The sequence below is a fragment of the Neophocaena asiaeorientalis genome, unplaced genomic scaffold (genome assembly GCF_003031525.2).
Source record: "Neophocaena asiaeorientalis asiaeorientalis breed wild unplaced genomic scaffold, Neophocaena_asiaeorientalis_V1.1 scaffold648, whole genome shotgun sequence".
NCBI classification, from domain to species: Eukaryota; Metazoa; Chordata; class Mammalia; order Artiodactyla; family Phocoenidae; genus Neophocaena; species Neophocaena asiaeorientalis.
In genome coordinates, this window is record NW_020172781.1 from 1,892,276 (window position 1) to 1,904,442 (window position 12,167).

The window sequence follows — 12,167 nt, forward strand, 5'->3', positions numbered from 1 at the left end:
CGCCACCTCTTTGGAGCAGCTCCTCAGAGCTATCTGGGAGGATGTCTCCCGCCCAGGCTACTGTCCTCAGTAAGTTCCCAAATAAAACTGAAACTCACAGCTCTCACTTTGTGCGTTTTTATTTCAGTTGACTCATTTCATCCCTGCCTCCTGGGTGACCTTGGGCAGTTTTACTTCACCTCTGAGCCTGTTTCCTTACCTGTGACGTGGGATTCAAAATGCCCACTCCCCTAGCTGTCTGAGGGTTAAGTGAAAACCCACATAGGAAACACTTGACATGGAATCAGGCACAAGCAGATACTCGGGCAAAGTGAGCGCCAGCTGTATACACTCAGATGCACACCAGGAGGCTGTGGCTACACGTGCACTCCCTGATGCTCACATCCCTTCAGCTCCGCCACCCTGGATCCCCAACACACAGCTGTGGATGTCCCACTAGGAAGGGGGGCTCGGGATTGTAAGGAACGGCACCCAAAAATGGAGGAGAGCTTAAACAAGCTTTATTTGGGAACGTTCCCGGGCGAGGTTCACTGGTCCGAGAGAAAGGGGCCAGAGAAGTCGCGCCCGGGTGTGGGCGCGAACAAAATTTATAGGGGTGGACGCAGGGGAGGTGCTGGCTGTATGAAGCAGCCCTTTTTTGGTAATCTCTCGGGTGTTGTGGCAATGTCAGGTGTCGGTTGCATCAGCCACTTTGGCGGGGGTTCCGTCTGGCTCCCTGGGCCCTTCCCCGGACCTGCTGGCCTTACAGGGATGGCCTGTGGATAGTCAGAGGGGGACAGCTTGTCGCATGGAGGGGGATGGCTGTGTGGTCTGTTTGTGCCCTCTCTGCCCTCTGTCTCATCGATATTCTCGTCCTGGCCAGTTGGGCAAGAAAGCTTTGTTGAAGGGGTCAGGGAGAAAGCCGACTGTGTGTGTGTGTGTGTGTGTGTGTGTGTGTGTGTGTGTGTGTGTGTACGCGCGCACATGCGCACCACCCCTGTGGGGATACAGACCCCTGCAGACAGCCAGCGACAGATCCGAGGCTTGGCATGGGGCAGGGAGGCAAGACCTTCCACTTCTGTGATGATGAAGACGATGGTGAGGATGATGGTGATGGCTGCCAGCACTTACTGAACACTCACACTCAATTCCATACATACATACGTTATCATGTCATCTAATCCTAGGAGAGAGGTACCATTATCATCCCCATTTTACAGATGAGCAAACAGAGCCCCCAGGAGGCAAAGTGACTTGCCTAGGGCCACGCAGCTAGTAAAGGGCAGAGCCAGGATTTGAACCCTGACCCTCCTGGGTCTTACCCATAAGGCTGTCTGCCCCTTTAGGACAAAGGGGTCATAAAGGATGACAGGGGACGGCAATTTTAAAAACTGTGTTTAGATTGCAGTTTTGGGAGTCAGGCTGCTGCGTTCAAGTGCCAGCTCATCCCTCTTACTGTGTGCCTCAGTTTCCCTTTCTGTAAGACGGGGATAATAATAGTATCCACTTTCTCCACTGTTTGTTTCTTGGGTGCGTACTAAGTGCCAAGCACGCGCTAGCGACTTTAAGTGCATTATCGCACACCCTCCTCCAGCAGCCTCCTAAAAGCCCTAGGGAAGTAAGTATTTGTCCTCATTTGCAAGTGAGGTTGTGGATGGGGAAGGGGAGGTGGCTAGCGGGACTGGGAAAAAGACTGAAGCAGCTGCCAGAGAGGCGCAGCTAGCTGCTGGTTCCCCTCCTGGAAGCCCCCGGCCTTGGGCCAGGGGGCGGGGCCTGGAGGGGGTGTGGCCTGTCCTGGGGCCCCATTGGCTGCCCGGAGGCGCCTGGGGGGGATAAAGCCCGGACCCGTTAGCCCCGGGACGATTCTGAAGACACTCTCTACCTGTTCTGCACTTCATCTGTCCGTGGGCCGTCTACCCATCTAGACCATCTCCAATCTATCCCTCCCTTGCTCGCACGCTTTGTGCAGCCGCCAGCTCATCGCCTTTGCCCGGTAAGCGGCCCCATCCATCCTCAGCTCCATCCCTGCGACTGGAGTGCCTGCGGCCAGCCTGGGTTTTCCTAGGGGAAGAGGGGGAGGTAGAGTCAGTTGAGCATAAAAACCCATGCTTTGAAGCCAGACTGTCTGGGTGCACTGCCAGCTCTGTGCCTCAGTTTCCTCATCTGTAAAGTGGGGGTAATAATAACAGAACCTTCCTCTTAAGGTTGTTGTGAGGGTGAAATGAGATAGTGCACTTAAAGTGTTCAAGTCCATGTATAATAATAGTTCATTTTTACTGAGCTCGTACTGTGAGTCACGTGAGACTGTAACTTCTGACTGCCGGGTGACAGGTAGGCAGACTGCAGCTTCCCGCGCCCTCTCCCTCCTCTGCGCCTGGCTCAGCCTCCTTTTTTGAAGTCTTACCTTCCTTAGCAGGTGGGAATGGCTGCCCAGTGCAGTTTACAGATGCCCCCTTTCCACAGGGCACTGTGCTGGAGGGACCCTGCCCCCTCACCTGAGGGCATCCGATGGCACAGTGGGAGACGGGTTGGGGGCGGATGTTCCGAATCCACCTGAAAGGGGTGGGTGCCTCCCCCACCCCAACCAGGAGGGCTCCCTGAGGCCAGGACTTGGCTACCTGCATGAGACCTGCATAAGACCTTAAGGTCCAGTCAGTCAGAACAAGAGTGCCATTGTTTGAGGAATAACCTCCAGGAACTAAAAGTTAATTCAAACAGATGTGGGGATGCCCCTGGTTTGGAGTGCCTCCTGTCTCTGACTTTTATTCAGCAGATCTAGGGGAGAGGTGGTGTGTGTTTGGGCTCCCCCGCTCCCAGGCCCTGAATGTCAGTTAATTCAGACAGACATGGGAGGCCCATATTTGGGGGGTGCTAAGGCTGCTGGGGTGGTCAGAACGCCATCCCCCACTTTTCTTCCAAGCCAGGCATATCTGGACCATTCCGGGAGGGGGGATGCCTGGGCCAGGAGTACCCAGGTCCAGGGGCTGGACCAGTGGAGTCACTGGAAATGTAGTGGGGGGATGGGAGGGGGTAGCCACCCTTGCCTGGCCTTCTGGGGTGGGGGCGAGGGGGGGAGCAAATAGGCTGTTCCACCACCCGCTGATCAATTCTGGCTCCGATCAAGTTGGGGAGAATCAGTTTCCCCTGTGACTCAGCAGGAGAGGCAGGATGGAAAGTGGGCGTGGTCAGAATCCGGGCCACCTTAGTTTCTCAGTCACCCAGAATCCGTGCAGACAGGAGACCCTGAGCCACACCCATGTGTCCTAGAGAGAGCCTGGCTCTGCGCCTAGACTGCCTGGTTCAAATCCTGTCTCCCCCACTTAGGAATTCCCTGGCGGTCCAGTGGTTAGGACTCCACGCTTTCACAGCCAAAGGCACAGGTTCACTCCATGGCTGGGCAACTAAGATCCCGCAAGCCACGTGGCATGGCCAAAAATAAAAAATAAAAGTCCTGCCTCCCCTACTCCCTAGTTGTGTGACCTTGGGCAAGTCAATACTCCAGCCTCTATTACTGTGTGACAAACTGCCCCAAGGTGAGTGACTGAAAACAACAGCAGACATTCTTTACCTGTCATGACGCTGGGGCTTGATTGGACTCAGCCAGGCAGTTCCCACTTGGGTCTCACTTGGGGGCTGCAGTGTGATGACGGTAGCTGGGCTAGAGTCATCCCTAAGTCAGACCCCATGTCTGGCCATCAGCTGGAATCTCAGCTGGAACTGTCGGGCGGGACATCTACCTGTGGCCTCCACGTGCGTCCTGGGCTTGCGCCCATCATGGCATCTGGGTTGGGACAGGGAGCTCACCAGCCAGGTGGAAGCTGGGTCACCTTACATGGACCAGCCTTGAGAGCCACACTGGGCTAGAGCCACACACTAGAAATCAGGACTTTCTTTTCCTTTGGAGAAGCCATAGTTAATATTCACCAGCACCTCACTGCTTGGACGTCACATAGTGTCACTTCCACTGCAGCCACAGTGCCCCTCCCACCTCCGACCCAGTTCAAGAGGAGGAAGCATAGACCCCACCCCACCTCTCATCTAGAAAAGTGTCAATGTCACATCATAAGAGGTACATGTGGTCAACCTGAAAAACAGAGTGAGAGTCCATTTCCTCACCAGAACTGGAGAATAATGACACCTCCTAGGACTGTTAAAAGGATTAAGTGAGTTAATATCTGTAAAACTTAAGACAGTGCCTGGCACATGGTAATCACTTTAGAAGTGATTATTAAATAATATAATAATTATTATGAAAAATAACAATAGGGCTTCCCTGATGGCGCAGTGGTTGAGAGCCCGCCTGCCAATGCAGGGGACACGGGTTCGTGCCCCGGTCCGGGAAGATCCCACACGCCACGGAGCGGCTGGGCCCGTGAGCCATGGCCGCTGAGCCTGCGCGTCCGGAGCCTGTGCTCCGCAACGGGAGAGGCCACAACAGTGAGAGGCCCGTGTACTGCAAAATAAATAAATAAATAAAAATTTAAAAAAATAAAAATAAAAAATAACAATAATAAAAAGCTTCCCCTAACTGGGTATAGGGCTTTCTGAAGGCTAGTTTTTGAAAAATGCATATTTTGGACTTCCCTGGTGGCGCAGTGGTTAAGAATCCACCTGCCAATGCAGGGGACACGGGTTCGATCCCTGGTCTGGGAAGATCCCACATGCCGCGGAGCAGCTAAGCCCGTGCGCCACAACTACTGAGCCTGCGCTCTAGAGCCCGCGAGCCACAACTACTGAAGCCCACGTGCCCTAGAGCCCGTGCTCCACAAGAGAAGCCACTACAACGAGAAGCCCCGCGCGCCACAATGAAGAGTAGCCCTGGCTCGCCACAACTAGAAAAAGCCCACACACAGCAACGAAGACCCAATGCAGCCATAAATAAATAAATAGTTTTTAAAATAAAATAAAATTAAAATGCATATTTAAATAAGTAATATATATGCACATGGCAAAACATTCAAATTGTACATAAGGGGATGCCGAGTGCCAGTTCTCCTCAGAGGTGCCCACCCTGACTGGTTCCTTGTGTGTTTGCTGAGATGTTCTGTGCACACAGGAGCATGTGGATTGTGTGTGTGTGCGTGTGTCCCTGATATCCCGCCCCTGCTTCAGCCACTTAGCCATCCTATGGCTCATTCTGAATCAGCACCTGCAAATCTATGTCCACCTCACGCTCTTCAAAAGTTACAAAGTCTGGATGTTCTTCCTTTCTTTCTTTTTTTTTTCTTTTTCGCCGCACCATGCAGCTTGTGGGATCTTAGTTCCCTGACCAGGGATCGAACCCACGCCCTCGACAATGAGAGCGAGGCGTACTAACCCCTGGACCACCAGGGAATTCCCTGGATGTTATTTCTGATGTTCGTAGCTTCCCAGCGTAGCGTATGTGTGTCTTGGGGTGGGCAAGGTGCAGGGGCAGATGACCCTTATGCCCATTTTACAGCTGAGGCAGCTGAGGCTGAAGGGAGATTCCTTGTCCCATGTCAAGTAGGTGGCCAAGTTGAGATTTGAGCTCAGCTCTCCAGGTTGCTATAATCTGGGCCTTGTCCTTGGCCTCCTGGGAAGTTAGGGACAGGGTCCCTCCCAGCCGCACTGCCTACTGAATGGCAGCTGCCACCAGGCCCAGCTCCCCTGACCCTCTGGGTTTCCTTCCTTTCTCCCAGCAATGATGTCAGGCGAACCCCTGCACGTGAAGACCCCCGTCCGTGACAGCATGACCCTGTCCAAAGTGGCTGGCACCACCGTCTATCTCAAGATAGACAGTGCCCAGCCCTCCGGCTCCTTCAAAATCCGGGGCATCGGACACCTCTGCAAGACGGTACAGCACGGGCTCTGCATCATCCGGGAGAGTGCAGCAGGTCCTCTTTCTGGACAGGCCAGGGCCAGTGCCGTGTGAAATCCTAGGAGCTACAGGCTAGGCCCTGCAACTTCCCCGCAATGCCTGAGCACCCACCATTAACGCCTCCTCTGGTTAAGGGGTGCCAGTCCAGAGGGTCCCCTTGTGGACTGATCCCAGAGCCATCAGTGGCCTGACTCTCCCTCACCCTTCCCTGAGCCAGTCTCTTTGGGGAGGGAAGATGTACGGCCTGATCCCCTCCCTCTTTGTCTCTACAGTGGGCTGAGCGAGGCTGTGAACACTTTGTCTGTTCCTCGGGTAAGTGGCCTGCATGCCTCCTCCTGTCCTCTGCTGTGTGTCCTGGGGCCAGGGGCTCCACCTCTCCGGGCCCTGCAAACATCTGCAGAAGTCCCAATTTAGAATTCCAGCTGGAGGCCAGCAGTCACCCAGGGAGGGTTCAGAGCCTGGAGGTCAGGGAGTCCCACTAACACTTTCCACCCCCCACCCCTGGCAGCAGGCAACGCAGGCATGGCAGCTGCCTACGCGGCCAGGAAGCTGGGCATTCCCGCCACGATCGTCGTGCCCAGCACCACGCCTGCCCTCACCATCCAGCGGCTCAAGAATGAGGGCGCCATGGTCAAGGTGGTGGGTGAGGTGAGTGCCAACCTGGGGCAGGGGCCACGGAGGGCGCCTGGTAGCAGGGCCAGGTCCCCCAGCCCCTCACCCCTCCCGCCTCCTCTGTGATCTTGCAGACATTGGATGAGGCTGTCAAGGTGGCCAAGGCCCTGACGAAAAACAACTCAGGCTGGATCTACGTCCCTCCCTTCGATGACCCCCTCATCTGGTACGTGGAGCCCAGGGTCACCCGGGGTGGGTAGTGACCACCCCACCACCCCACTGAGTAGACACCTGCCATGATGCACACCATCACACACAGCGGTGTACACGTGTGTGCACATCATCATGTAGAAGCACACACACAGGCATGGCAGCTGGTGCCCACACACACGTGCACCAATGCCCATTCTCCTTGACCGTGAGCGAACACATGGGCTCAGATACACAGGTGTGTGCGATCGGGTCCCCCAGAATCAGACCCCGAGACAAAGATTTCAGGGAAAGCAGTTGACTTGGGAGGTGACTCATTAGAGGAGTGAGGAGGGAAGCCAATAAAGGGCACTGATGGGCCAGTGTCCACTGTGGGCAGCTGGCGCTCAGTCCCTCGGGGGCCCTGGAAGCCAGTGTGGAACATGAACCAGAGTTACCACACCCGCAGAAGATGGTGCTGGGGCGTCTGTGCATCAACTCCCGTAATTCTTAATTCCCATAGTTGGTTGAGGGCTGCTCTCAGGGGGTTTCGTCTCCTGGCACCGCCAGCCGCCACAGTCCTAGTGCTCCAGTGGTCAGAGAAAGCCCTCAGGTAGAGGTGCAGATTCTGCCAGCTGGAAATCAGGGCGGAGTCGGGGACGAGGTGACCAGCCCCGAGGCCCATTAGCCGCCTGGGATGAGGGCAAATACAGAGGGTAAGTGGCATCTTCAGGGCTGCCTGGGGTCTCCAGGAAGCCCAGCCCTGACCTGCCCGCCCCCCCACCTCCTCCAGGGAAGGCCACTCTTCTATCGTGAAGGAGCTGAAGGAGACGATGAGCACAAAGCCGGGGGCCATCGTGCTGGCGGTGGGGGGTGGAGGGCTGTTGTGCGGAGTGGCCCAGGGGCTGGTGGAGGTGGGCTGGGGGGACGTGCCCATCATCACCATGGAGACCATCGGAGCCAACAGCTTCCACGCTTCCACCAAGGCCGGCAAACTTGTCACCCTGCCCCAGATCACCAGGTAAGTAGGCAGGGGTGCTGCCACTATGTTCCGTGAGCGTCGGGGAGCTCCCCCCTCAGTGCTGGCTGTGAGACAGATCCTGATGCCAGCCCCATTTTATAGGTGAAGAAACTGAGGCTTTGGTCACTTGCCCAGAGTCACAAAGCCAGTGAGTGGTACGGCTGGGACCAAACCCCAGTCTGTGTGACTCTGTACCATGAACATCACACTTCCTTGCATGAAAAGTCTAAGATTAATCATTTATTGGGTTCCTCTGTGGCAGGGTTTTACACACCTCACTAATTTACCAACCATTTACTGAGCCCCTAATATGTGCAAGACACTGGCTGATCTTGGGGAGACAGTGGTGAATAAACACAGCTCCTGCTCCCAAGGAGTTCTTATCCCAGCCCCAAACTTTTGACAGATGGTGTTTCATTAGGATTAGGTTTGGCCACATTATACAGGAGCCCAAAATAACAATGGCTTAAACAAAATTGAACTTTATTTCCTCTTATATATAAAAAAAATCTGGAGGTAGGCAGTCCAGGGGCAACTCCACGAAGCCAGGGGCCCAGGATCCTTGAGTTTGTTCTCCATAATCCTTATCATGTAGACTTATGGCCCAAAATAGCTGCTTAAGTGCCAGCTATCACACCCATACTCCATCTAGCAGGAAGAAGTCAGGGCAGAAGCTATGCCCCCTCCCTTTAAAGACACAGTACTTCCATTTACCTCTCATTGGCCAGAAGGTAGTCACATGGTCTGCCTCCCTCCTCTCTCCTATCTCTTCCCCCGCTTCTCCATCCTTGCCTCTCCCAGTGTTGCCAAAGCCCTGGGCGTGACCACTGTGACAGCACAGGCTATGAAGGTGTTTCAGGAACACCCCATTTTCTCTGAAGTTGTCTCGGACCAGGAGGCTGTGGCCGCTGTTGAGAAGTTTGTGGGTATGTACCAAGCCCTTTCAAGACCCATTCACAGTTCTGTCTCCCGTCCCTCCCTGGAATTTCCCATTAATGGAAGTTAATGCAATGCAGTGGTAAAAATAGAAAGACCGAAGGGACAAATGAAGAAGTAAGTCTGATAACATAACAGCAAGGAAAAATAACGAAGTATTTAAAATGTTGGCTCTGAGTTTCCTGGTAGCCAGGGTAACAAAGGAAACTATGGGCCTCAGTGTTGGATTCAGAGGTGGGTCTGTAACTAAGTTGGACTCTTACCGGGTTCATCCTGGGACAGGGATGACAAACATACACACACACACACACACACACACACACACACACACACACACACACACACACAAGCTGCCACTTAATTCTCCTATACTCACAGTTAGTTTGGCTAATCAACCCTGGCATTCTTGCTCAGATGATTCCTCAGAATTCTCAACACGGTGCTCAGAAAATTACAATCATTTTTTCAGTGTTAGCACTGATGATGAAACTCAGCCCTGGCTCAGACCTTGGAAGTTCAGTGTAGGGTAATCATGGCAGGTGGGGTTGGCCCTGGACCAGAGTCTGTGCCCAGGGCTGAGAGCTGATTGGCTCATGCTTTACCAGTGGCCCAACTGTTCCCTTGCACCCTGCGGAACTCTGGCTCTACCCTCACCATCCCCCTCCTCTGGCAGATGAGGAGAAGATCCTGGTGGAGCCCGCCTGTGGGGCAGCCCTGGCCGCCATCTACAGCAACGTGGTTCAGAAGCTGCAAGGAGAGGGGAAGCTCTGTACCCCACTGTCCTCCCTCGTGGTCATCGTTTGTGGGGGCAGCAACATTAGCCTGGCCCAGCTGCCGGAGCTCAAGAAACAGCTGGGCATGAAGAGCGGGCTGCCCCAGTGAGGACGCCTCCCCTACCCGGGAGACCCCTGGAAGGGCTGGAGTTTTATCCAGTGACTTGTGAAATATTATTCTCATGTCTGTTGGGAGCCTGCGGCCCGGGCCAGCCGGTAACCTCATTCTCATGAGAACACTGTGCAGAAGGCCTGGAAGGGAAGCAGCTAGCAAGGCTGTGAACTGAACTCTTTGGTATCTGTGTGCCTGCTCTGTGGTTTCTCCCCGCCCCCGCTCTTATCCACCCCTGCTAGGGTGACAACTGCCCACATGGAATAGACCAGGTACCCAGAGGAGGGTGGGCAGGAGGGACAGGAACCACAGCAGCGGGGCCTCCTCAAGATGAGATGTCCCCTGATGCACAGACGCCCCAGCATCATCTCCTGCAGGTGTGGTAACTTCTCCCTGGGAAGGTGGACAGGGCCACAGTCCAGGGTGGAAGAACCATCTTGTCTCTCCTCCCAGAAAGCCCAAAGTCCATCCTTACTCACTTTTCTAATGTGCAAACTTTCATTGAAGAAGAAAAGCATTATTTATTGAAATGAAGCTCCTCTGAGTTTTTCCAACATGGCTGTCTTCCTCCCTCCCTCCCTCCCTCCCACCCCACCCCACCGTGCCTGCTGTCACCCCCAGCTCTCAACACTGAGCACCATTACATCCTCCACCCCTCCCCCACCCCTGGGAACACCGGGCTCCCACTTGGAGGCCAGGATCCCAACTCCCCGCTGGGCTTGTGTGCCGGGAGGGGGCATCCCTGCATGGCAGGGAGCAGGTGAGGGGGAGCTGTGCTGAACACGAGGGGTTTGGGATGGGATGCGGGCCTCCACTGGAGGCAGAAGAGTCCAACCTCATTCTGTTCAGAAGTCCTTCCTGATAACAGAATGATTTTATCACAGAACCACTGGGAGCGGAGTAGTGAGCCCCCCATTCGTGGGGGTTTGTAAACTGACACTGGACACCCATCTCTGGTCAATGTCAAGCAAACCCTCTCAAACACAAACCCTCTCTTCCAAGGACAGCACGTTACTGAAGCCAGCCTATAAACGGACAGAAGAGGAACTGCCGGGGCTGCCTGGAGGTCCTGAAGAGAGTCCCGCATAGCCACTCAGGAACACCCCTGCACTGCCTATAGCAGCCCCTGGGACACTAGTGGATCCCCAAGTTCAAAGTGAAGTTTGAGAACCAACCTAACCCTTTGGGATACCACACAGATCCACATGGGCTTGCAGTCCCCCACCCGCCTTGACAAAGAGCAGGTGCTGTGAAATTTCAGGGAAAACCCATCCCAGCGACAGGCCTACATGCCGATTTCCAGCCAGGAGGGACAGCACATGTACTTTAAAAACCCAGGAGAGAGGACAGCAGGAAAGGGCAGGCAGGGATGGGAAATCAGGAGTCTCCAGCTTCCACTGTCCCGCCTGAATCAGGCACAAAATCCCCAAAGAAGGGAGGCAGACATCTCTGCCCACTAAAGGAGGAGCCGCTGTGGGCCAGGGCCGACCAGCTGGCCAGACCCTTGTCCTGCAGGGGAGGGCAGAAGTCACAGATGAGCCTGCGGCTGCCATCTTGAAGCTGAGGATTGTGGGAAACTCCCAGGGCAACTGCCTTGCAGGCTGCCCCTGCAAAGGTGGGTCCTGCCTGTACTGGATCAGCTGAAGCTCCAGTGGGGGACCATCTGCGTGACCCCCCATTCTCTGTTCAGCCACCTTAGCTCCACGCCTACCCTTAGCTCCTGAAAAGCCGCAAGAAGGACCAGAATCATTCCAGGGAATAGAGACAAGAGTTGCCCCTTCCTACAGAGTGGCCCTGTTTTGAGTTCCACCAGCCTGAGCCTCTGATTGTATCTGCCAAATGGGTCTCATGAAAGCCTCAGCCTCAAGAGTGGTTGGGAAGATCCAGTGGCCGGCGCACGGTGGTGGGGGGTGGTGACCTTTGTCCTGCTGGGGCCTGCGCCATCACAAGGAGGTGGGCAGGGAGAGCTGTGTCCCGTGGGAGAGTCTGCAGACCTGGGCCCCCGTCCTAGTTCTGAAGGGCCCAAGACTTGAGATTTCAGGCACGTCACTTCCCTTCTCCAAGTCTGCATCCTCACCTTTTAACCACATGTGAACATCCCGGCCTACCCCACCTAACAGGCCTGTTGTGAGCTCAAGAGACCTGGGAAAGACAACACTCTTAAGGGAGCTGGGAAATGTACCGGCAGAAAAATTAATTTTTAGAACCACAAGTTGTCAATTCCCAGATAATAAGAATTGTAAAGCTATGGTGAGAAACAGCAAACTTCCCTGGTGGCCCAGTGGTTAGGGCTCCATGCTTCCACTGCAGGGGGCACAGGTTAGATCCCTGGTCAGGGAACGAAGATCCCACAAGCCACACAGCGAGACCAAAAAAAAAAAAAAAAGAAAAGAAATAGCAAATCCATTCCCAGCCCTGAACTGTGCTTTAGTTTCTCCAGAGCATCTACCAGCATCTTACACACTGTATGCCTATTTTCACTATCTGCCTCCCCAATGTAAATGTCACAAGAGCAGGGATTTTTTTTTGCGGGGGAGATACCTGTTGTTCTGAGGTATCCCCAGGACCTCATAACAGTGCCTGGAATGTTCTAAGCATTCTATAAATTCTCGCTAATGCATGAATGTTGCGTGTGTGAGGCCCCGTGTGGGCTACGTCACAGCCACCTTTGCAGCAAATCCTCACCCTCCTCCCACCAAACGTGCA

The 12,167-nt window shown here is 54.5% G+C and overlaps 1 protein-coding gene across 1 annotated transcript; it reads left to right on the forward strand.

Annotated features, from left to right (window-relative positions):
* The first annotated feature begins 1,861 nt into the window (after window positions 1–1,861).
* Window positions 1,862–9,995, forward strand: SDS (serine dehydratase). The gene is made up of 8 exons (XM_024741518.1): window positions 1,862–1,972; window positions 5,640–5,794; window positions 6,091–6,130; window positions 6,327–6,466; window positions 6,565–6,656; window positions 7,413–7,640; window positions 8,442–8,566; window positions 9,250–9,995. Exons 2-8 carry the CDS (start codon window positions 5,642–5,644, stop codon window positions 9,456–9,458), a joined length of 987 nt encoding a protein of 328 aa, XP_024597286.1. The 5' UTR covers window positions 1,862–1,972; window positions 5,640–5,641; the 3' UTR covers window positions 9,459–9,995.
* The last annotated feature ends 2,172 nt before the right edge of the window (window positions 9,996–12,167 follow it).